The sequence below is a fragment of the Equus caballus genome, chromosome 17 (genome assembly GCF_041296265.1).
Source record: "Equus caballus isolate H_3958 breed thoroughbred chromosome 17, TB-T2T, whole genome shotgun sequence".
NCBI lineage: Eukaryota > Metazoa > Chordata > Mammalia > Perissodactyla > Equidae > Equus > Equus caballus.
The window spans coordinates 26,047,559-26,074,736 of record NC_091700.1 but is presented as its reverse complement, the minus strand read 5'-3'; the positions used below and the strand labels follow the sequence as shown (position 1 = coordinate 26,074,736).

Here is a 27,178-nt window from a genome sequence, read left to right as displayed (position 1 = left end):
ATTTAAGAATTTTTTATGACTGGCTGCACAGGGTTTCATCAGCAGTCTGGCATCTCTCTTACTTGAAAATACAAATTTCTGCATCTCAAGAGATCCAAAGAACTTCCTTGACCTTGCATGTTCCCTTTAGTTCTCACTGTGCCTCCACCCTGGGGAGGGCAGGGCAGGAGAGTGGCTGAACAGGAGGTCTTCAAGGAAACCAGAAAGAGGCTGACGGAGCACTGACAGCTTCTGATCCCCTTCTTGGTTATTTCCCACCACAGATATGTTACCACCTACACCTCATTCCCCTCACTTTCCTTCCTTACCCTCCCCCTCCATCTTTCCTTTGACTTAATACATTTCTCTCCCCCGTCTTCTTTTTCCTTTTACTTTAGATATTGTTCAACCCTGACTAGATAGAGTGGGATTAAGTTATGATATTTATACTCCATGAAGATATCTTAAACAAAATTTTAAATTACATGTTCTTATTATGAGGTTAATGGCTCTGAGCTCTATAACAATGGATGGTTTATGCCATCTTCCAAGTCCTAGTCTTAGGATCAATGGTATAAACTTATAAAACAAGCAGTCATAGATAGAGGTAGAATTTATGGTTTTAGAAAAGTCTCCCCAGTCCTAATCCCTATACAAAACTTTAAAGGGATCAAATAGGAGATCTTCACTAGTTACATGTCACCAACCCAGGGGCTCAAAGCTCTGGTCTTCAGGGATTCGTGTGGGATGCCTCCACAGGGATGAAGAAATGCCGGCCAATATGAACCTTAAACATCTTATGATCAGAAGCACTATTATATCCGTTAGAAAATCCAAACTGATAATACAATCCAGAATCGTCTTGTCCAATAGGATAACCACCAGGTGCTAAAATTAACAAAATTTAGAATTCACTTCCTCAGTTACGCTAGCCATGGTTCAATGGCTCAACAGACCCATATGCCCAGTGGCTACTGTACCAAGAGCACTGATATGGAGCATTTCATCATCGCGGAAAGGTCTATTGGACAACGATGCTCTAGAGACACACAAGGACTCTATTATAAACAAGCAGGTAACAAAATGCCTTTCTTGGTGATGCTAATTAGGAATTTAAATTTTAGAAGAGAATTTTACTCTTTTGACCACAGTAGTGAATTCTATCTCCAATTCCTGAGCCAACTAGACACATTTGCCATAAAACCAGTGATTTCCAAATGTGCTCCATGGAATCCCTTAGGAAATGGTCGAGCAGGACGCAAGGCAGAGAAAGAGAAAGGCAGAGAGGGCCCAGGGCTCTCTCCATCCCCCTCCAACCAGCAGCTCTGCTTCCATAGAGTTGTATTTAAATATCAATCAACTCAAAACTCCTGAAAAACATATATTCGCTCTGGAATTTGAATTGCTCTAACTTACAGTGCAATAGGGACAATAGATGGAGAGAAGTGTGATCTATCTACCACATCACTGGAGACAGTCCTAAAATCTGGTAGACTGCTTCCAGTATAAAACCAAGTTCTCCAAGCTCAAGTTGGCCTTTACACAACTCTGCACGTCCCCCTTCACCTCTTACTGACTCATACAGTACTGCTCCAGGTAACCATCACATGCCTTTTTAGTTCATGAAATCCTAATTCCATCATGTTTGCTCTTTGGAAAACCCTGCTTTTTAATTACCTAGGACAAATGAAGCTGCCTAATGTGAACTCCTTGAAGCTCTTTTTCTTCCATCCAACATTTCTCTGCACTTGTCCATTATCCCTTTCTTTCTGTCTTCATGGCTACCCAACACAAAACAACTTTCCCTGCTCCTCTGCTGAGTGACAGTCCTTCCTCTTTCCCCCACCAAACATCTTAATATTCATGTATATTCTCCATCTCTACCTTCCTCACCCCCTTGTAATCTGATTTCTGCCTTTATACATTTTGTTCAAACTAACTTCAGAGTTACCAGTGACCTCCCAATCACCAAGTCTGCAGACCCATTTTTCTCAATATTGAAACGTCAGCCTTCACAGCACAGACGGCACTGACTGACCATCTCTTTTCCACGAGTCTCTCTCCTCCCTGGGCTTTCCTGACGCTTCTCCCTCCTCACTGACCAGACCTCCTCTGGCTGTGTCCTCCCTGCTCCCAGCCTAGCGAGATATGCCCTGCAGAACCTGTCGCCATCCCTCTTCTTGTCTTACCTACTTGCACCCCCCCAGTGATGTCAGTCATGGTTCCAAACATGACTTATTTTCCACAACTGCTCTCCTGAATTGCATTCCAGTATTTCTCTAAATCTGCTAGATGTATTTATATGCACACTTTTCTGGGACCTCAACATGACCAGAGGCCCTCAAACCTGCTCCTCCTCCTGAACCCACAGTTCTGCCAGTGGCATCCTCATCCTTCCAGTCAGCCCATCCTCTCAGGTGCTCTTGACCTGTCAGTTCTGACTCTTTCCCCTTTGGTCCTTTCTTTCCATCCCCCACTGCTAACCCCTATTTCAGGCTCCCACTAACCCTCACCTCCCAGTTGCTGCTTGTTATGGGAGCCAAAGAACCCACTGACATTTATTTTCTTTCTCACTGAAAGCAAAAGGAATTATCAGTCTGTGACCCCTGTCTATTGCCTTAAGGAAGATACTGCAAGGATCTTTATGAACTTTCCCAGAAGACAGCCTGTGTGTATTACAGCGATACAAGAAAGCATGCCCTATTGGCAAAGTTCCTGTAAGAAATCAATATCAGTCTAGAAGTTATGCTTTTTACTATTTCTTCTCTGTCATTATCCCAAGTGAAGTTAGAGTTCTAACAGAATGTTACCCCTGACCTATAATTTCTGCTAAGACAAAAGCAGTAAAAGATATGAAAACATTTCCCCCTCCTCTTTCTCCCTCTTCTCACCTCCCCATCTCTGTTCTGGTCCTGAACCAATAATCTAAGATGCCCAGCATGAGGCAGAGGGCAGGAGAAGAAGGTGACTTCCAAAATCCTCACAGCCCTGTATTTTATAGAAAAAAAGCAGGACAGTAGAACCTTTGAGCTGCTCTCTGTCTGTTAGTGTTCTGAAATTTCCAACTGACAGGGAAAAAATAACAAAAGTAATATCTGGCCAGAGGGAAGTATCCCTAATTTTGGAAGAACTAAGATCTCTCACTTCGGTCTCTGGTCTCCAAACTACTTTGCTCACCATTATTATATTAATTTTTCTTGAATACATTTCTGATTATTCATCATTTAAGAACCATAAATGGTTCCACATATTTTTATAGAATAAAGTCACAGGATCTTTATTCTTGAGAATAAAGCTCTTTCTTTATTCTTGAGAATAAACCGGCTCTTGAGAGCCAAAAGTGGTCAATTCATTTAATTCAATTCCTCTCAACTTTATATAATAAAAATCTGAGTCCAGGGCCAGCCCTGGTAGCCTAGTGGTTAAGTTTGGTGTGCTCCATTTCAGCTCAGGTTCAGTTCCCGGGCACAGACCTGCACCACTCATCTATCAGTGGCCATGCTGTGGTGGCAGCTCACATACAAAAAGAGGATGATTGGCAAGAGATGTTAGCTAAGGGTGAGTATTCCTCAGCAAAAAAACAAAAAACTGAGTCCAGTAAGGTTAGCTGACTTTCCCAAAGATTATTCAACTACCTAAATACTGATTTTCATGCATATGACACGTGCAAGTGTGCCATGTTTCTTATCTTGATCACTTTTCCATAATTCAAAGTATCCTTTCTTCATTAAATATTGTGAATGAGCTGGAACATGCTACAACATGGCACTTACAAACCTTTTGAAGGACAGTGTGATTTCTAACAGTTTTGCTTACATATCTGAGTCAAAGTGGATAAAATAGGTTTGCTTAAGCAATAAAAAAATATATTTTCACTTATAGGCAAAGCTGAACAATACTCAGAAGAACCATGTTCTCCTTTGTAAATGTGTGTGAAGGAAGCAAAGAGAAAAATAAAGAACTGAATGTGTGGGGATAATTGGGAAAATTAACAGCAAGATTCACTGAAAATGATTCTATTTTTTCCTTATAAAGAATACTTTAAATTACATAATTACAGATTCCAGGGACATAGATATTTAAATCCATCAGAGACATGTGTTTGACTTCCTCATTTCCAGAGAAAATCAGGAGCTTATTTTGGTTTTTGTTCTCACTCTTCTCTTTTCCCACCCACCCAAATCGGGTTGAGATATTTGACAAAGTAAAACCCTAGTACAATGGAAATTAGACTCTAGCAAAATGAGAACTGTGTGAAACCTCCACATGCTGCAAAAGCAAATGTTCCCATTTTTTCCTACAGACATTAGAAAGGCACAGAAATAAAATCAGATCCAACTCTTAGTTTCTATTTTGAGCAGAGGTTTTAAAAGCCATCAGCTTAGATTAATGTGCTATGTATTAGTCACCTTGCATAAATGTTTCATTTAAAGGGAACCCAACTGAACGTATTTTCTTAAAAGATAACATGCTAAGGGCCTGACAAAGCCCTTTTAGATAAAGAAATCAAAATACAACTTTTCTTGCCTGTATTTTATAAATATCCAAACAACCACAAGCTTATAGCCCAAAGTAAGAGATTCCCATGAAAATCAACTGATTACCTTCTGGAACCGCCACCCTAATGTCTCATAAATGCTATGTTTCAGTTTAATTCTCAGAAAGCTATTCACCATATATGAGAGAGGTGATTATAAAGATTTTGAAATAGACTGCATGTCATCTTCCTGACTTACATGTTATGACTACCACTTTCCTTACCCATGCCAGACACAGTTAATCCATCACGGCCATTTTTCCAACTGAGATTTTAAATCATTCTCAAGAGTAAAATTCTCTTGGCCAATGCACATGGCCAATGGATGGACATAGCCATAGAAACATTATTATTATTATTGTGCAAGGCCCTGTTCTAAGCACTTTGCTTATATTAATCCTCTTTAATGTTCCCATCAATCCTATGGTGTTAACATTATTTTTACTTAGTAGTAATATTGTTATTTTACAATGAGGAAGCAGAGGCATAGAGAGAGTAAGTAACTTGCCCAAAGTCACAGAGCGGGTAAATGGTGGAAGCAGAATACAAACCCAAGCAGTCTACTTCCAGAGACCACATCCTTCACCACTATGCCATAATGTCTCTTAAGAAATGCAAGCCAATACAGAGACAAGGCAGGATTGTAACTTTCCTTTATAGAAAATTTCAAACATACAAAAAGAGTGAAGTAAATAGTGTAATGAACTCTCCTAGTCCCATCATCCAACTTCAAGGATGATCAAAAATTTGCCTATCTTTTTTCATCTAAACTTCCCACCCCCTCCAGTTTTTTTTTCTTTGCTGGATTATTTTACAGCAAATCCAGAAAGTTGTCATTATCTAAAACCAGCGTGGAATAATTAGATCTGAAGATATAACACAGCAGCACTGAGACAGCAGGTGAGGACCTGAGGGCTGTCAGCTCTGTCCTCATCCCCAGGCGAAAGGGATGAGACGCTCCCTCCTTCACATACCTCCTCCCTGACTCGCCCACCAAATGCCGCGTGGTCTTCAAGCAGAGCCACACTAACAGTTCCCTGCACACTCCTGTCTCCCCACTGGATTATAACTTCTCAAGGGCAAGGAGCACGTTGTCCTGATCACAGTAGCCCCAGCCCTGAGCCTCATGCTTACTCTATAATAGATGCTGAAAGAGTGCCGGATTGAAAAAGGGAAAACGAACAATCTGATCTTCACAAAACAAGACAACCAAGAAAAATGAGGCAGTTCAACTAGACATTATTTTTACTATAAATAAAAATATTATCTCCCAACTTTCAGTTTATCTTACTTACAACCATAAACAGTCAGCTTTCTTAAAAAGAAAACAAAAAACATTCATACTCCAATCTCATTCTGGGTAGACCTGATCATTGTCAGCGTGTTTTGAAAGGAAATATGCAAGGACGTTAATAAGGCTTAATCTCAAATAGGCAATAGCTTCTCTGAAATCTGACCTCACAGGTCCCTTTCAGCTCCTTTTTCCATGAATAAAAAATGACTCCTTCTTTGCCAACGGAATATGAGATAGGTTAATGGCTGTTTCGGTGGAAATTATTAATAATACTTCTTGTCAACTCTGATCTTATTTAGAATGCATGCCAGATACGGAAAATCAAACATATTATGCATGTAAATGTATTTTATAGTATTCATAAGCATAAATGCTGAAGTTAACTTGCAAAAAGCTTTCATATTAACCCTTATTTTCATTGATTAACCTTCCAAAAAGGCTAGTGATTTTCACTTCAGATTATCATCCCCAGAACCCAAATCCTATTCAATAATTAACAGAATATCTACTTATTTAAGTATTAAAACAAGAAACAAAACTCTAAAATTTAATGAGAACATCTAACCTCTCCAAATTGAGATACCTAATTTTGGAAACTTTGAAAAATCTCTCATGAAAAGCCTCAACAGAAAAAGGTGTTAGCCCAATTCTTTTTAAATGCCTTATTATATGCAAGGAGATATATATATTATTAGACATTTGTGAGACTATTAGGTCAGTCTACATGATGATTTATCTCTGAATAGAATTATACTATAAATGATCTATTATCTTTTTCTACTCTTTGAGTTGTACAAATTATCTATAGGTACACCAGAGTCAATGGAAGTAACATTTTAGAGATAATTTAGAAAATTGTGGGGGCCGACCCCGTGGCCGAGTGGTTAAGTTTGCGTGCTTTGCTTCGGCGGCGCAGGTTTTCGCCAGTTCAGATTCTGGGCGCAGACATGGCACCACTCATCAGGCCATGCTGAGGCGGCATCCCACATAGCACAACTGGAAGGACCCACAACTAAAAATACACAACTATGTACCAGGGGGCTTTGGGGAGAAAAAGGAAAAATAAAAAATCTTAAAAAAAAAAAAAAGAAAAGAAAATTGTGAAAACCACAATGATGAACTTTACCAACTATCAAGACCTGTGACAGTCTTGATAAAGTGAAAATGTTTCCCCACACAAAACACTTCTGAAAGTTACTCTCTCAAAGGTCTCTCTTGTTTCATACTCTTACATAAGAGAAAATGTTTTCATTGGGAGAGAATTTCTCTTGAAATTCTACTAGCGTAAAGGCCATTCGAGGTAGTGTGAGGGATACTGAAATTATTAAGAGACATAACCCTCACCCTCAAAGAGCTTACAGTCCATAGGGGAGACAAGACATAGAAACAAATAATTACAACAAGATGGCATGTGATAATCCACAAAAGTGATATAAGCAAGGGACTGTAAGAGTTCCTGGGAGAAAAGATCACTTTGAGTTCACAGATGACGGAAGGCTTTTTAGAGGAAGTATCTGAAGGGCACTTGAAAATGAGAATCTACAGAGAGATGAGGGGGCGGGGAGGAGAGAGCACTCCAGAGACGAATGGTTCAAACAAAGACCCAAAGACAGGAAAGCACAAAGTCCTCAGAGAAAAAGGTGAGTAATTCTGGTTGGCTAACTGAGGATACATGTCAGGGGATGGCATGTGGGAAAGGAGAAGAGGGCTGGGCAGGTCATGGAAGATCTGGAACCTCTGGCAACCAGCTGAAGCAAGCCCAGGGGTGTCATGGAGCAATCAAAACAAAGTGAAAAGGAAAATTATCTAGGACCACGTCGCTGGTGGATTAGAGAGTGAAGATGAACTAGGAATAGTTTAGGTGAGAGGTATCATCGATTTAAACTAAAATGATGAGGAGAGAAGAGGGGGCAGGAGCAAATAAGAGAGAGAAAGAATTGATCAGATTTGATATTGAATGCAAAAGAAGGTGAAAAGAAGGTGAGAGGTAATGTTGACTCTAAAGTTTCCAGCCTCAGTAGCCAGGAGATCACAGATATTATTAAAAGATAGAGTAACTTTGAGAGAAGGTACTGATTTTCAAAAGATAATGAAAGATTCACTTTTGGGAGATGTTCAGTTTGAGGTGACTTGAGTCACCCAATTGGAGATATCTGGAAGGCCATTTGAAATGTAGATGAGTAATTCTAGAGAGAGGTTGAGACTAGAGATATGGATGCAGTATTGTGTCCGAAGTGCTAAGAGCTGAAACTGTGGATAAGATGACTGAAAAACTGGAATAGATGCCTTCTGAGAACAAACCTGGGGAGCCCAAACACATGAGCCTCAGAATACAGGAGACAGACAACGCCATGATGAACTGGCAAGCTGCACAGAAATGGCAACCCCTCAGATTCAGAAGGTTTTCTGGATGCACCAACAACTCCCCTCAAAAGATCTCCAAGAGCCCATCTCCACCTTCCAAAATATTGCCCAGCTTACAACCACCTCTGAGAAACTCCCTGATCACTCTACTCAGAAATTAAGCCTCCACCCCAACTCATGAACTTCTATCCAACTTTGTATCATTTTTAAAACTGTGGGCACATATATATCCTTGTGTCATGATTATTTATACAAATGTCAGCCTCTCTCTTCACCTCCTCAACTAGATCCTGTGAGGGACTGGAATTGGCCACCCCAAGATATGTCTCTTTGGCATGAGCATTATTTTGGGCTGGTTACTTTTTAAAAAACTGCAGACAGGAAAGAAACTCTGAAAAGTAGAATTTACTTACCCTTTGTAAGAGACATTTACATTTGTAAAGGAAATCTCCATCTGTAAAGGTGTCTCCCTCTCTGTACCAGGAAGAAGGGGAAGACCTTATCTCTAGAAACTTTTAATCAATGTGGAAGGCAAGGACTTAAATCTGCATAATAATCTTACTCTTGTTTACTGTATTTGTCTGGTAACCTCCCCCAACATCCTCCTTTGCCTTTAGCTGAAGATGATATTTAAGGTGGTGGCTTCAGCCATTCTGGCAAGTTGCTCAGTTTGCCTGAGCCTCTCCCATGTATACATGTTATAAAACTTTGTTTAGTTTTCTCCTGTTATTCTGTCTCATGTGAATTTAATTCGTTCTCCAGCCAGAAGGACCCAGAGCGGGTAGAGGAAATGTCTTCCTCCCCTACAATCCCTACTTTCCCAAACATTCTACTACTTTTCTGCACCAAGAAAAGAAACCCTTCATTTCTCTTTTGTATTTCTTTCAAATTCTTTGTCTCAAGATTTCTGGTCTTAGCTCATCCCATAGAGAAAGTGTGATAGTATCTGTGAAGAGAGGAAGAGGAGGAGAAATTGAAAAGGACAGATGCAAACGCCATCTTCTGCATATTCTTTTCTGATAGATATTTCCTGTTTCTTGAGCACCCAACATGTTAGATGCTACTCAGAATACACAATGAGATACGATCCTCTACATAAATCATTCTATCCTTGGGTGATATGATTCATTTTCATTAAGGATTAATTCATGAAACCCTAAGCCTTCCTATTTTTCCCACACACACCCCCCCAAAGGTTTTAACTTTAAATTACACCTACTCGCCCACTGGGAAAATCAAGTCTCCATCTAACTAGTAAGAAATCTGACAACTAGCTACACCTTAGGCTACAGTAGGTTACCAACATTCAATACTACAGTAATGGTTCTTCTCTAAATTTCTCTTGCCTAAAGCATATTGGAGGGCTTTTTCCTTCTCTGAAAACTATAAAAAAAATTATGAGCTACACACTGGGTCAAACCTGCTCAAATACTATGATTTTAAGTTTAAATTTGTCTTAAGTTAGAGAATTACTCCCCACCCCCACCCCCGCCCCACTCAATTTAAATCTTACAAAAGCTGTGGGTCACTAGCTAGTGTAATTTGAAGTTTTATTTGAGGTTCTAATGGGCCAACTTCATAATCTTCACATGATGAACCTGCAAAGGAGTGAAGGGAGCTGCCAAAGGCTGTCTCCTGCAGCACAATGAAGAGAAAGTTTGTGTGTTAATCCAGAGGAACTGAGCCACTAATCGGAAATTACACGGAGGCAGCCTGAACCCACGTGGAGCACTGGCTGACAATGAGAGCGGCCTGCCTCAGAGCCAGCTTTTTCACAAGATGGAATGCTCCCCATCACTTCAAGTGTTCACACAGGTCAGGTGACAACCCGGAAAGGAGCAGGGAGAGGTGGGTTTGGCCTGAGGGGCCTTCTCAAAGCTACTCTGACTCCAAGATTTGCTTTACTATTAGAAAGAAAAGACTAAATCATGGGCGTGTCTTCACCACTTTGGCAGCTTTAAGAAGTAAATAGAAGGAAAAAGAACCTTAATCCTGAGCCGGGAGCAAGTCATTCTGATCCCAGTTTGCTCAGCTGTAAAATGAGGAGGTAGACTCGATGCTAAGATACCCTCAAGTCCTCAGGATGGATAGAGAGAATTCATTTCCCTGTGTCTGCTCCGTTTGCCCAAACGTTGTGGAAAACGTAAAAAGACACACCGAGGCCCCTGCCCAGTGGGGCTGAACTAATGGCACGGAGCCTGAGCCCAGGTGGAGGACAGATTCTGCACAGATCAGGGGGCCCACAGGCCTCTCCTCTCCACACTCATCACCACTTGCCCCTCAGGACCCAGGAAAACAGCACAGCAAGAGTTGCAACTGAGCCAGGGCAGCCCAAGAAACACTAATAAGTTCATAATGCATCACTTAAAAGTGTCCTGAATACAGGACGCCACGGTCACTGAGGACACTGTTCAGACTGTTTACAGGCACATGAGTATCGAAAAATATGAACTACAGATTTGCCAATAGTTCCTTTCTATGTTATGTTTCAGATTTTGAGTCATCTCCTGTGCCACGATGTAATCTCTAATTTCAGTGGTATTCCCACAATGAATCCTAAGTGAAAATGGTGTCTGAGGAAAGACCAATGTTCCAAGAAGGAAAAGAGAGCCAGCTCTGATACTGTGTTAGCTGTTCCTATGAGCTAAGCCAGCAGAGCTCTGCTCCCAGGATCTGATCTAAGGACCTGGCTCTTACAAGAGCTTCATATTTTACTCGATCGTTGTCATCAAAGCATCGTCTCTCCACTAAAGAACAGAAACAAAATTTTTCTTGACATTAAATTTAATAACAAGTATAAGGATTAATGATACTAAGACATCAATTCAAAGACGTGCAAAGTTTTCTGTGGTTTACTGAAGTACAAATCTTACATAAAGTTAGGTGACTAATTACAAACTGATTCTAACACCCTTTCTTTCAAAATAGAAAACAATTCTGAATAGAGTAAATATTGCTTTTAATATGAAGTCTTTAAAGAAGGAGTTATATTCTGGCACATAACAGCTCTTGTCTCCCTGGGTCCTCGGGGGGTCCCTATCCAGTACTCTTTGAAGCAGAGGTGAGAACAAAAGCCCTAAGCACACCTGGAATTATTCTGTCCACACCTGTCGGCTCTCTTTTAGCAAAAGCTGCTGCCATGGGGACATAGGTCAATTCACCCTGAGGTTAATTTTTTTTCTGTAAGAAATCAAAATCCTAACTTCTTGCTTAGAAAGAAATATACTGGACCATATGAGATTTTTTTAGCACATATGCTTCCTCTAAAAGAGAAATATGCCACTGGGAATTTTACTACTAAAAATGATGACAAATAGTTGCTCCTATATTTAAATATCTTCAGACTGTTAATATACACATTCATATCCAAAAATACGAGTTACACATGTGCAAATAGTTCTTTATTATATTCGCATTTCAGACTTTGAGACATCTCCTGTGCCATGATATGTCCCTAATTACAGTGATACTCCTACAATGAAGCCTGCATGAAAGCAGGGCTCAGACACATCACCTTCAGGAAACCAAGCGAGCACAGAATCTCTCAGAAACTGCTTACAAACACATCAAGAGAACAGAAAATGAAAGGCATTACTTATAGGAATAACTAGGTAGACCAAAATTTAGAACTGTAAAGGTACAAGTGTTCCACACATCATCTCTGTAAACCCAAGAAAAGACAGAGAAAGAAGAAGCTTGGAGAAAGGCAGTTGAAAAAACAATATAAAATCAATCTCATTCTCAATCTCTCTTCCCTTCCCACTCCTCTCGCTCTCTCTCTCTCTCCCCCTCTCCCTCTCTCATTACTCCAGCTTGATTCAACTACTATAATCCCTTCAAAACAGCTCTCCACAGAAAACCCCTAAGACTTTCCTGGCCCCTGGCAAATTCTTGCAAACCAACATCTGAGATGTCATGGCTTCAGATCCAATAACAATGACTTTGAAGTTGACCAGGCTGAGATGGGGTTTGGTCATCAAAGGCTTAACCTAATGGGGCAGCCTCCAGATCTTCCCTGGGGACAGTGGCTGCTGTGACTTGCTCGAGGCTTTAATTCACTCTTTACAGTTTACAACATCGGTCTCAGGAACCAGCCTCAAGTGGCATCATCTCACCTAATGGGACTTTTCTGGGCACAGACTTGAAGAAGCTCAGCCATGCTTTCCTATTTCTAACATCGTTTAGTGATCTTGTAGAAATTCAGCCAAATGCTCCACCAATATGGAGGAATGACAGGTAATCGGAGGTGACAGAAATGATTCTTTCCACTAATATTTAACATCTAATATGTTTCATGACAGCACAACGTGGTAACACCTATTTTGGATCTTTCTTTGCCTTCTTACTTAGAAACTGCAAAGCAAAGGGCTCCTGGAATCAGTGCCTGGATAAGCCATTTTCTAGATTTAAGAGTAACTCAAAAGTCTTTTTCTGCCACATTAACTCCCCATAACTGAGAAAACGAGAGTGCCAAATAGGCTTTTTGTCTTCAGTAGATTATTTTTTAAAGTCCCAACAATGGTAGATTAAGGTAGTCAACCTCCAGTCTTAGCTTATTACGCCAATAAAATGAAACACTGTAACACCCACTTGCTGTTCACCTTCTGCTCGCCCGAGGGCATCTTCCCTCAGCAGCGCGGGCGGGCCCCCCTACCCCCACCCCCACCCCACCCCACCCCACCCCACCTCCACCTCCACCTCCACCCACCCCGCTCGCCCCGCTTACGGTTGGCCACGCGGCTCTGCTCGGGCTGCGCGCTGTCCGCCGACTGGGTGCTGGAGACCGAGGACACGCTGGAGCTCCGCACGAAGCCAAACGCCGCCAGCTTGGCTGCCGGAAGACGCGAGTACCCGGGAGGACGCAGGCCAGATTTGGGTAGATTGGATTTTGCAGCATTTGAACTGGAGGCTTTCTTCAAATCTGCTAAAATGAACCCAAACCAAAAAATAGATTTATATATTCTCAGTTGACAGCAAGATAAAGAATACACAGATTGTGAATACTAATCCAGCTCTATCATAAACAGACCACAATTAATCTTGCAGCGTCCAATTCAGCACGTTCACAAATACATCTTTGGGAGAAAGGCCCCTCACTGGGGGCCGGGTGCTTCAGAGAACTGCAATAGGAGGAGAGGCAGCAGGCCAATGAGACAAGGACAGACAACCAACCCTATTATATGGCCACAAAGAAAGTTATAAAGTGCTCAGGAAGCTGAATGGAATGAGAAACGCTTACTGTTGCACATTACCCTAAAATTGTGAAGTTGAGACACACCTTGAAGTCTGACATACAATGAGCAAAGAACCCTTATGGAAATATTCATTAGCAGTTATAACCAGTATGTGATAAGTCATAGAATCAGGTACAAAGAATCATTTACTAACCTTTGGTTGGTTGTAGGAATGAGTGGAAAGAGCACAGACTGTGGAGCTGGCCAGGCTAAATCTCGTCTCTACCAATCACTAGCTGTGTAACCTTGGGCCCTCAGAACCACAGCTGCCTCCCAGGAAAGGAACAGGGAGGATAAAACGGGCCTCCCAGATTTAGTGTAAGTATTACTGCCTGTAACACAGAACTTGATAGGTGCTCAAATAATGCCAGGTTTCTTTTCTCCTTTTTCCATTATCTGTCTCCAGGTTAGTGCAAACTTCAAAATTAGTTCCCAGATATGTGCAAAGCCAGCTAATTTTGAAATAATAAAACATCATGCTATGAATCCATCATCTCAGTGCCACTATGTCTGAGCTGGACTCCAGCCATAGCCACGGGGATGATCATCCCAACACTACGAGAGGTCTCTCGATACCAGATAGAACCAGAATGTTATCAGCACACAAATGCTCTTTAATACGAAATGTAAAAGGAAAAAGGGCCAAGCATCCTAGTATTCTGTATAATTGTTCTAGTCAAGCCACTCAACAGCTTTCACTGCAGCCACATTTACCATGACTGCTTAAATGCAGATCCTTCAACAGTGTTCTTACGCTGTAGCCAATTCTTTATTATTTACTAGAAGATTAACCAGGTTGCAGATTAATAATTTTAAAAAATGGGCCATTTGTAAAAAATTCAGTCTAAAAATCAATGAAGAATTTGTATATTAGAAAGTGTCTATGTGTGGAAATATAAAGAGAACCGACAGATGCCAGGCTGGGCCTATGGTGCCTCTTTCTCTAGGAGCAGCTCCCCTTAAGAGTGAAGTTGTGCCCAGCTGCGTGTCCAGGTGAAGGGGGAATCTGAACATCCACAGTTTCCTGGCTCCTGGGCCAGGACTCAGAGGGGGAAGAATCAGGTGAGTGCAGAAGGAAGAGGGAACACAGAGCGGGGGCTGCAAATGTGCCCAACTCAGGTCTGTCCTAATGCTTGGAAGAAATGCTCAAATAAGACAAAGAAGAAATAGTCACTGGTTAATAAGTAGTAACGGTCCCTCTATATCAGCAATTAAATGTCATGTTCAATGCCTTTAAGTTGTTGTTGTAATATTACTGTGCCTACTTTTAGATGATATCCCCAGAAAATGAAATTGTCCCCACATATCAGATATTATTTTCACAATAAGTTTATGCCAAATCAATTTTGGGTGATGCCTATAAAACAGTAAAAGAGTTGCCAAAAATCAGATGTGATTTCAACAATAAGTGAACACATTTTGATACTATTTTCAGTTATATATAACTTCCTTCCTAACCCAGTTAATCAATAATTGACTTAAGATTATATAAGATCAAGTAATAAGAATATGAATATTTTTCCTAGAAAACAAACCCATATTTGGGAAGGAAGGAAAAGTCAGAATTCCTAACAGACCACCTTGGCACACAGGTTCATTCATTTAATATTTATTTAAGTATGAAAACTACGTTTATTAAACCATTACATAAGGCAATCAAGCCACTGAAAATGGTCAGAGATATTTATCCTGTTCTACCCTTACCTAAATTCAATCACTGTCCATCAGTAGAAAGGTGGCAGTTGAACATGTGGAGAGAGGAGAATCGACAACACAAGACTCCAAGTACACAGGAAGTTGGTCTCTAAATGATTTTTTAGCTTTCACTTTCCCTTAATCCAGCTTTTCCTTTTAATAAAGGCACACATTGTGTGTGTGCATGTATGTGTGTGCGTGTGTGTGTGTGTGTGTGTGTCTTTAGGCTACTTGAAGTATGCTTGCCCCAACTCTGTGTATATAATTTAATGTAACATACTATATATCAAGTTACTATACCACGGTCTCTCCTTCCACCAGACCAATCTCACGAATAGCATACACACCTTCAGGGTTTGGAAGAGCAGGTCTTACTCTTTATACACCACCAGTTCCTAGCACAGTGGTTTTGACAAGTTATTATTCAATCAAGTTTAGTGGAAGTCTGCATTAGCCAGGTCTGCACTACATTAACTTAGGCCACTGTATGAGTTGAATACCTCCACTAGCCTCTGCATGAGAACTAGTCTGAAGGGGAGCTCAAAACTCTGCTTTTTAAACGAGCACCCAAGTGATTCCTATTCAGGTAGTCCCTGGCCCGTACTTTGAAAACTTCAACAGACGATATCAACTCACGCTGTGAAATGATTACATTCAGTTGCTCTGATTGAATATGCCTTAATTTATTCTTAGTTTCTTATAAAAAGGACTTAATTATAGGGGCCGGCCCAGTGGCACAGCAGTTAAGTGCACAAGTTCTGCTTCGGCAGCCTAGGGTTCACCGGTTCAGATCCTGGGTGCGGACATGACACTGCTTGGCACACCATGCTGTGGTAGGCATCCCACATATAAAGTAGAGGAAGATGGGCATGGATGTTAGCTCAGGGCCAGTCTTCCTCAGCAAAAAGAGGAGAGTTGGCAGCAGATGTTAGCTCAGGGCTAACCTTCCTCAAAAAAAAAAAAAAAAGGACAATTATAAAAATATGCAGGCCTTACTACTTTTCAAACAAGTCCAACATGTCAGAGCAATATATTTTTTCAAGTATTTAGTGTCCCTGGACTATTCAAGAATACAGACTTTGACAGAAATAATGTATCGAGGTGCTTAGTAATCCCTCAATAAATAAATGATAGCAATTAATATTATAATAAAACTGAGGAGACACGTAAGAGAGGGAACTTCCACAATGGTGGCATGAGGAGCTCCATGGATACTTTGTCCAGGGAAACAACATAATTGGTGAAAATTATTTTTAAAAAACAACAATCTTTTAAAGTCTCTGGAAATTGTCCTAAGAGCATATAGCAAATAAAGAAAACTTTATATAAGAAAATCAACTAAATCTCCTAAGAACACTGAGAGTGAATGGCACTTGAGCCACGACTCACTTCCTTCCTTCCCCGCCCCCATCCATGTCAGCATGACGAAAGCTCCATTCTCGGGGGGGTACGGCTAAGATGACGGATCTCCTCTCCCCCTAGCTAAGAGCTACAGTACCTCACTCAGAGAGGCAGGCCACCATCACTTCCCATCCCCATGCCCATCTCTTCCCCCCAGGTCTATGTTGCAGAGGCTAAATTACATGCAAGTGTGGCCTAGAGGTCAGGGGACCCTTCTTTCAGGCAGCCTCAAGAAAGAAAGCAAAGCAAAGCAAAGGTACTACCCCAGGCACAGCAAGTCAAAAATACTGGGACCCTGATCACTGTTGTCCTGGCTCACTTGTAGACTATAGTTTCAATACCAGGAGAAGCAAAAGAGAAAACTAGAAGCTACTGTCCCTGCCTAACACCCACTTGTAAATCAGGAATGTCACCCCAAAAGAAACAGACCATTGTCCCACCTCCACCCCCCCCACCCCCGCCCCAGCAGAACCCTAACTAAGAGATTTTGCCCAAGGGTAGACACAGGCCATAAGAACAAAGATTGCTGAAGCACTCTACAAAGAAACTGACTTTATTTGGAATACAGTGAGGGAGAAGTTCAAGCATAAGGGCACTCTTGAAAACAATGGATTTTTTTTTTTCCTGAGGAAGATTTACCTTGGGTTAACATCTGTTGCCAATCTTCCTCTTTTCTTTTTTCGCTTGAGGAAAATTAGCCCTGAGCTAACATATGTGTCAATCTCCCACTATTTCATATGTGGGTTGCAGCCCATGGCTGACAAGTGATGTACGTCCACACCCAGGATCCAAACCTGTGAACCCAGGTGGCCAAAGTGGAGCACACCAAACTTAACCACTATGCATGGGACCAGCCCTGAAAACAATGGAGATTTTTGATGGTAAGCAATAAAGAAGAGGCTAGTAGCTCCATGAGAGCAAGAAGATAAACTGTAGGTAAGCTAGTTTACCAAAGAGAACCAGTGAAAGAGCTAAGAAGAGCCTTCCAGGGGTCAGAATAACCTCAAAGAATGGCTTTCACCCCTGAAAAGAGGCCTGAATTTAATTGGATCAGACTGTGGAGCAATTTACGGCTGAGTAGTATTCCATTGTGTATATATACCACATCTTCTTTATCTATTCGTGCCTTGATGGGCACCTAGGTTGCTTCCAAGTCTTGGCTATTGTGTATATTTGCAAACCATATATCAGATAAAGGGTTAATATCCGAAATATACAAAGAACTCATACATCTCAACAACAAAAAAACCTACAATCCAATTAAAAAATAGGCCAAAGATCTGAACAGAGATTTCTCCAAAGAAGATATACAGATTGCCAACAGGCATATGAAAAGATGCTCAACATCATTAGCTATCAGGGAAATGCAAATCAAAACTACCATGAGGTATCACCTCACTCTAGTCAGAATGGCTATAATTAACAAGACAGGAAACAACAAATGTTGGAGAAGATGTTGGGAGAAGGAAAGCCTCGTACACTGCTGGTGAGAGTGCAAACTGATGCAGCCACTATGGAAAGCAGTATGGAGTATCCTCAAAAAATTAAGACTAGATCTCCCATATGATCCAGCTATCCCACTGCTGGGTATTTATCCAAAGAACTTCAAAATGCAAAGGCATAAAGATACTTGCACCCCTATGTTCACTGCAGCATTATGCACAATAGCCAAGACATGGAAGCAACCTAGGTGCCCATCAAGGGACAAATGGATAAAGAAGATGTGGTAGTTATACACAATGGAATACTACTCAGCCATAAGAAATGATGAAATCCGGCCATTTGTGACATCATGGATGGACCTTGAGGGTATTATGCTGTGTGAAATAAGTCAGAGGGAGAAAGTCAAATACCGTATGATCTCACTCACAAGTAGAAGATAAAAACAACAACAAACAAACACATAGCAACAGAGATTGGATTGGTGGTTACCATGGGGGAAAGGAGGGAGGGCAAAAGGGGTGATTGGGCTCACATGTGAGGGGATGGACTACAATCAGTTTTTGGGTGGTGAACATGATGTAATCTACACAGAATTCTAAATATATTATGATGTACATCCGAAAGCTATATAATGTTACAATCCAATGTTATTGCAATTAAAAAAATAAAAGAAAAGCAAAAGAAAATGAATACACGCCATACCAAAACTTACGGGAAGTAACTAAAGCAGTACTTAGAAAGAAAGTTGTATCTGTAAATGCCTACAATAAAAAGGATGTCAAATCAATAAAGTAAACTTTCACCTAAAGACACTGAAGAAAGAAGAGCAAACTAAACCTAAAACAAGCAGAAGGAAGGAAATAGTCAACATCAGAGTAGAATTCAATGAAACCAAGGGAAAAACAATAGAGAAATCAACTAAATCAAAAGCTGTTTCTTAGAAAGATCAATAAAGCTGACAAACCTTTAGCTAGACTGACCAAGAAAACTAAAGAAGACTCAAATTAAGTCAGGAATGAAAGAGGGGACATCACTACTGATCTTGCAGAAATAAAAAGAATTATAAGGAAATATTATGAACAACTGTATCTCAACAAATTAGATAACCTAGAGAAGTAGACAAATTTCAGAAAGACAAAGTATGAAAACTGACTCAAGAAGAAACAGAAAATCTGAATATACTTATAACAAAGAGATTGAATTAGTAATCCAAAAACTTCCCACAAAGAAAAGCCCAGGACCAAATATCTTCACTTGTGAAGTCTACCAAGCATTTAAAGAAAAATTTATACCAATTCTTCAGAAATTATTCCAAAAAAAGAAAAAGAACACTTCCAAACTAGTTCTATGAGGCCAGTATTACCTTGATACCAAAACCAGACAAAAATATCATGAGAAAAGAAAACTACAGACCAATATCACATGTAGATGCAAAATTCTCACCAAAATACAGCAAACTGAAACCAGCCACATATAAAAAGAATTACATATCATGACCAAGCGAGCTTTATCCCAGGAATGAAAGATTGATTTAAGATGGAAATTGATCAATGTACTATACAATATTAATAGAATAAAGAAAAACCGCACGATCATCTCAATAGATGCAGAAAAATCACTTGACAAATTCCGACAGCACTTCATGATAAAACACTTAACAAACTAGGAATAAATGAAAATATCCTCAACCTGCTAAGGAAAAATGCACAGCTAACATCATACTCAAAGGAAAAAGACTGAATGCTTCCCCAAAGACCAGGAACAAGACAAGGATGTCTGCTCTCACCGCTTCTACTCAACATTTTATGGAAGCTTCTAGCCAGGGCAATTAGGCAAGAAAATAAAGTAAAAGGCATGCAGATTGGAAACAAGAAGCAAAGCTTTCTCTATTTGTAGATGACACGATCTTGTGTATAGAAAACACTATGAAATCTACTAAAAACTATGCAAACTAACAAATGAGTTCAGCAGGTTTGCAGAATGCAGTTCAATATGCAGTTACCGAGTCTCAAACCTCACGCACCCTTCTAAATTCCCCACCCCCTTCTTTCCCACATCTAGGACAGCTGATAAGAAAGTCCCACGCTCCCTCCTTTGACACTGGCAGGAGATTCAAACTACACAAGCCCCTGCCCACTTCCTTGGGAACCCTCTCCCTGCCCCACCCCCTAAGAACAATAAAAAAGCGGACCCAGTGTCCTTTCCTTGCTCTCTCAAGCCATTTCAGACATGTCTGAAAGGCCTGCCCTGCTCTCCCCAGAGACCTATATTTTGTAAGTGACAAACTTCCTCCTACCCTCCTGCTTTGTGTATGGCATCAGTCTTGACGTCCAAACCAAACTTTGGGTGGGGGTCCATCCTACCTCTGCAGAGTGGCCACAACAATAGGTGCTATGGCCAGGGTACTGAGACAGTGACCTTCTTTCTTCACACAGGGGTTCTTTCTTCTTGCTTTGCACGCTAACTGGCTCAGCTGCCTGCGGGTGAGCATGCCCTTGAGCTGCTGCTTGCTAGCCAGCTCATGATTTGAGTCATGCTGGTCTGTACTGCATTAGCGAGTCCTGCAGAGCCTCTGTTACAGATTTACCTGACCTAAGTTGGAAGTTTCAATAACCAATTGGTTTTTAAGGACAAGAATACGGGATTGGGGTGGGGTCCTTCTTAAAGTAGCCTTGGCTCATGGTATCTTAGCCTGCACCTATCTGTATGTCTTAGAATGAAGGTGTGACTGATGCTAGGCTCAGGGGAAAGACTGCCCTGTGCTAATACAGGCCCACTGGCTGGCCACTCACAAAAATGAAGTATTTGGGGGGAAAAAGACAAAAAGAAAACAAAAAGTCATTATGTGAAGTGCTGAGGTCTGCACTCCTAAAAGCAGATGTCTCAGCCGGACCCTAAACACCTCTGTTGCTGCTGCCTATGCCTCTGTTGCAACAAAAATCCTGATCCTCAGGGTTCTAGAGAAAAACACCCAAGCCATCTCTGTGGCACAGCAAAGGGGTTACTTCAAACCCCACTTCAGCCCAGGGTCCTTAAATGCTATAAAGTAACACTGCCACAGGGGAGGTCTCCAGCCCAGATTTGAGGATCTCTGAAGGAAATTTATAAATATAAGCAGAGTAGAGACCACTCCCAGTAAAAACAACACAGGAAAAAAAGAAAGGGAGTGAGGGGAAAAGAGAGAGAGAAAGAAACCTGGATACAGGAGAAGCAGCAAAAAACTGAAATAGATGTCCATAGTTGGACCCGACTGTAAATCCATTTTTTTTTTCTTTCCTTGAGGAAGATTAGCCCTGAGCTAACGTCTGTTGCACTCTTCCTATATGTTGTATGCAGGATGTCTCCACAGCATGGTTGATGAGTGGAGTAGGTCCACACCCAGGATCCGAACCTGCAAACTCAGGCCGCCGGAGCAGAGTGCACGGAACTTTAACTACTCTGTCACGGGGCCAGGCCCAATCCAAAATTCACTAAAAGAACTTCTACAACAAAAGATAAATGGGCACTGACTTTTGTACCTCTACAACAGAACTTCTGAACTAAGTTTAACATCTGCTTAAATGCACCAATTGGCAAACCTTCATGACCTTAATCAATACTGGGGCTCAAACTACAGTTACAGCTGGGCATCTCAGTAAATTTGAACAATGTATCCCCTGTAACATTCTATAACCATAAGGGAGTTACTGAACAAAAAATAGAGAACACAGAGGTATGCTTCACCTCAACCACAAGAATGATCGTCTTGACGAAATTCCCCAGCCATAGCATCCATTGCCCTAAAACATCCCACAGTGGGCACGAACACTTAATGGTTAATAAATTTAAATAAATTCAGTTTTTGACACATACAAATTGGCTTGACAAAATGAGACCCCATGGATACCTCCAAGTAAAGTAGCTAATATGACTCAATGTAAATTAAAACAGAGCCTACAAGGACTGAAACCCATTATACAAGACCACTGCTTCTCCACTTAACAACCCAATTTGGCCTGTCCTTAAACCTGGAATGAATGACACCTCACAGTGGATTATGCAACCTTAATGCTATTGTGCTACTCATTAAGGCCTCCGGACTCAATATTATTGAAATTAGAGACTCCATCCAATCAGAAACTGGAAAATATTTTGCTATCATAGATTTGGCTAAAATGTTCTGTTCAGTTCCCATTTCGACAGACTCTCAGTCACAATTTTCCTTTGCTTCCAAAGGGACACAACACATCTTTACATGGCGGCTACCTCAACAGCCTTGCCATCACAGGCGATCTTTTCAGGCTAGATCATGACTGCATCCAGCCTTCTCTGGGAGCACAGGTCTGACCCTACATTGATGACATCCTCCTCTGAGGACCTTCATTTGACACACTCATTCAGGACATACATTACTCACAAAAAAGGGATGAGCCATTGCCCTATGCATAGTGCAAGGCCCTGCCACCTTCGCTAAATTCCTGAAAATTATGTGGTAAGCTGTGGGATACTCCAGCCCTGACACTGTCAAGAAACAGCTAGTGATCCTATCAGCATCCAAAATAATAAAAGAAGCCAAGGACCTTCTAGGCTTTTTTGGGTTCAAGAGGCAAAATATTCTCCATATGCAAATTTTACTTAAGCCCATTTATGCTGTTACTTGCAAATCGGCCCGACTTCATTGGGGTCCTTGCCAACAAAAGGCTCTAGAATCTGTCCCATTTGCAATCAATACATACTGCCCTGTGACCACTAGGCTCCCTCCCTGTAGAGGCTTTAGTATGCCTCCTGGAGACTCTAGACCACCCATAATGGTTATAAGTGGCCCATGGGATTCTGACGCAAGAAAATATCCTCCTTGGCCCTGCACTATATGATATTAGAGTGGCAACCGCTGACTTCAGGCTGGTCTCTCCTGAAAAGAGAAGCTCTCATCTGCCCTGAAACTGCGACCCTCCAGACCCCGGTCCTCACTATACCTTAAGTTACAGAAGGGGCATCCCACAAGCTCAGCACAGACAGCGAGGCCTCCTTGGTACAGAATGGAGCCAAACCTGGGCCTCCTGGCATATCCCACCTGCGGGAGGGCGTGACCTCCCTGTTCTCACTCCCTTGCCTGATGCCACAGTGCTGGAGGAGGTCACGCCTCTCTCAGACCCGTTGGCCACCTGGGGAGCCCTTTCAGATCAACTTTTGAACAGCAGGGGGAGTCTGTACACTTTAAGGATAGAACCATCACCATCACACTTGACAGAGCTTGTAGAGCTGCTGCTTTTCATCCCTTAAGCAAGATGTCCCTGATAAAAGATGGAACCCAAGGGTCAGTCCAATTAGACAAACTTCAGACAGTCATCTCACACTGGACGTTCTGCTCAAAAGTTGGTCCCATCTGCACATTTTTACGCTCTTGGGCCACTGTCAATAGTCTAGCTGTCTGATCCAGCCAACGGCAGCAACAATTCTCTGTTCAAGGTCGCCTCTTTTGGAGTAAGAAAGAACAAACCTGTGAGAATCTCTGTGTCACAGAGACCCAAAATATAAATCAAGTTCACAGATGTTTCTCCATCTACTACTAGCCACGATACAAGGCCTCACAAAGACAGTCCTTATCCATGTTTGGAGTTCCAAACATCACTGATAGTGAACAAGGCAATCATTTTGCTTCTCGGAATCCACAATACTGGGCTCTTGAAGCATTCAACAGAACTTTCGCCTTCCTTACTGGCCTCAGGCTGCAAGCCTAAAAGAGCGCCATAATGGCTTACTAAACAAGTTCAAATTCAGTTAAACGAAATATAGTACATTTTAGTCATCAGTCAAACATCAGGGCTCTCCCTCTCCCGACATCTGGGAAAGCTTATAAGAAAGCCTGGCACTCCATCCTTTGGTGCCCATGGGAAAGCAGAACTACGCAAGAGCCTACCAAACATGCACCCTGGCCGGCACCCTACTACAGCGAAACCCCAAGTGATTCACCTTTCCTTGCTCTCTCTCAAGCCATTTTGGACCTGCTGGGGAGGCCTGTCCTGCTCTCCTAAGAAATCTCAACTGTGAAAATAATAAAGCTTTTCATACCATCTTGCAGTATGTGTGTGGTATCATCAATCTCCACTAGGAAAGTGAAGCAAATGAGGGTTTTCCAGTTAGTTGTGTAAGGTATCTATGCAATCACCTCACTGGTGAAGTTCCAACTATGTGAGAACCAAAGTACAGGCATTTTACTTGTACTATTTTACTTATACCAAAGTGTCTGAAAATATGAAATGCACTGCTTTTAGACTACAAAGCTACTTCATGAAAAGGCTGCTCTGTAATATTGCACTTTGCTTTACTATAAATCCAAGTTACCTGAATATTCTACTACTACTAAATGGGAATCCAAGCAAGCTAGGGTATGGGTCCATCTACTTCTTCACGGTGGCTACAATAGGAATAAATTTAACAAAAGAAGTGTAAAACTTATTGTCTGAAAACTACAAAACATTATTGAAAGAAATTAGAGGAGATACAAATAAATGAAAAGATATTCTGTGTTCATGGATTAGAATACTTAATATTGTTTTCTCATTTGTTTTGTGGAAGATTAACCCTGAGCTAACTACTGCCAATCCTCCTCTTTTTGCTGAGGAAGACTGGCCCTGAGCTAACATCCCATGCCCATCTTCCTCTACTTTATATGTAGGACGCCTACTACAGCATGGCATGCCAAGTGGTGCCATATCCGCACCTGGGATCCAAACCGGCAAACCCCAGGCCGCCAAGAAGCGAAACACGCGAACCTAACCGCTGCACCACCAGGCCGGCCCCTTAATATTGTTAAGATGGTAATACTCTGAAAACTGATCTACAGATGCAATGCAATCTCTATCAAAATCCTGACAAAATGTATCAGAAACTGACAAACTGATCCTAAAATTCACATGGAAATTCAAAGGACGGAGAATAATCAAAATAATCTTGAAAAACAAGAACAAAGTTAGAGGGATCACACTTCCCAATTTCAAAATTCAGTATAAAGTAATCAAGACAGTAGAGTACTAGAATAAGGACAGACACATAGTTTAATGTAATAGAATTGAGATTCCAGAAATAAACCCAACATTTATGGTCAACTGAATCCCGCCAAGGCTGCCAAGATCATTCAATGGGGGAAAGAATAGTCTTTTCAAGAAATGGTGCTGGGACAACTGGATAGACATATGCATAAGAAGAAGCTAGACTACTACCTCAAGCCAGATTAAAAACAACTCAAAATGGATTAAGGATCTCAATGTAGGTGGTAAAGGTATAAACTTTTAGAAGAAAACATAGATATAAATCTTCATGCCCTCATGCTAGGCAATAATTTTTTATATATGACATGAAAAGCTATAGCAACAAAAGAAAAAATAGATAAATTGAATATCATCAAAATCGAAAGCTTTTATGCTTTCTGTGTCAAAGGACACTATCAAGAAAGTTAAAAAAAAAAAAAAACACCTAAGAATGAGAGAAAATATTTGTAAACTATATATCTGATAACTGTCTAGTATCCAAAATGCATAAGTAACTATACAACTCAACAATGGAAAGAAAAACAACCAAATTTTAAAATGAGCAAAGGATTTGAATAGACATTTCTCCAAAGAAAATATACAGATTGCCAATAAGCACATGACAAGATGCATAACATCTTTAGCCATCAGGAAAACACAAATCAAAAATACAATGAGATACCCCTTCATATCCTGTAGGATAACTATAATCAAAAAGACAGATACTAACAAGTGCTGGTGAGGATGTGGAGAGATTAGAATCCTCGTACACTGCTGGTGGGAACGTAAAATGGTGCAGCCACTTTGGAAAACAGTCCAGCAGTTCCTCCAAAGGTGAAATACAGAGGTACCATATCATCAAGCAGCTCTCCTTCCAGGTGTATCCCCCAGAAAAATCAAAACAAATGTCCACACAAAAATTTGCACTTGAACATTCATAGTGGCATTATTCATAATAGCCAAGAGGTAGAAACAATGTAAATGTACATGAACTGATGAATGGTTAAACGGAATGTGGAATGCCAATACACTACAACATTTTTCAGCCATAAAAAGGAATGAAGTACTGATACGTGCTACAATACGGATGAACCTTGAAACCATTAAGGCAAGTGAAGGAAGCCAGAGACCAAAGGCCACGTACCGTATGCTTCCATTATATGAAATGTCCAGAATTGGCAACTCTATAGAGACAGAAAGTAGATTAGTGGTTGCCAGGGACTGGAGTGGAGGGAAAATGAAGAGTGTCCGATAATAGGTACCAGGTCTCATTCTTTTGGGATCATGAAAATGTTCTAGAATTGATTGTGGTGATGGTGGCACAAGTCTGTAAATAAACTAAAAGGCATTGAACTGTATCCTTTAAGAGGGTGAATTGTATATAATATATGAATTATATATCAATAAAGCTGTTGCATTAAAACAAAAGTTTAAAAAAAGAATAAACAATTCTTGTATTCAGTTCAGTAACAGGCTTATACTAAGCTAGAGGAAACTGACAGATATTTTCCCGATCTCTATCAGTACCTTCACTTTCAAAGGGCCTTTGTCAAATAGAAAACTTGGTCTGCCATTGTGAGTCCTCCACAAAAACCCTTCTAACAGCCAGGTGAAAGAAATGTTTTGTACAGCAGATCAAAGACCTTTCCAAGTGAATATAAGCATAATGGAGAAATAATTAAAATACCTTCAAAAATTAATAAACATTGAAAAAACTCTAGGATCAAATATTCAAATCCCATACAAAGACACTGAAGGTGGACTCACTTATTTTATTTTTATCAAGCTTTAGCTTCTGGCAAGATTTTGCCACACACACACAAAAAGATAAAAATTCCTGTTTGAACAACAAAAGAGACTTTGCTGCTATCGAATATTTAAAAGATATGTTGCTCTTTCAAAGTAATACTATTTTTCTTTTGAAGGATAAATCCTTTGAAGGATGCAAATCTTCACATTTTTATGAAACTTCAAGACTTATATTTGGTTTTGCCTTTTTTCCTTTTTGTATTGATTCTCCTTGAAATATGACTCTAATGCTAGAATTATCTCAACCAACTAGAATCAAATCATAGTGCTTTTAAGGTTCAATTTATATTGATAAAGATCCATCCATCACTGTCCAACATTCTTGATATCCAAGCCAGTAAAAAAAGGACTTTAAGAAAGTAAATGTATATTAATCCAATTCATTATGCATTCACAGATGCCTACCATTTTT

At 40.7% G+C, this 27,178-nt stretch overlaps 1 protein-coding gene across 12 annotated transcripts in view; it reads right to left on the bottom strand.

The window, feature by feature from the left end:
- Positions 1–27,178, bottom strand: part of MTUS2 (microtubule associated scaffold protein 2) — a 559,486-nt gene that overhangs the window by 314,014 nt on the left and 218,294 nt on the right. For 8 of the 12 annotated variants that reach the window (XM_070240202.1, XM_070240203.1, XM_070240201.1 and 5 more), the window contains one exon: positions 12,901–13,098. In XM_070240202.1, coding sequence (XP_070096303.1) covers positions 12,901–13,098 — 198 coding nt within the window. The remainder of the gene's footprint in view (positions 1–12,900; positions 13,099–27,178) is intronic. The other 4 variants (XM_070240208.1, XM_070240207.1, XM_023621461.2 and 1 more) reach the window with 1 other exon arrangement.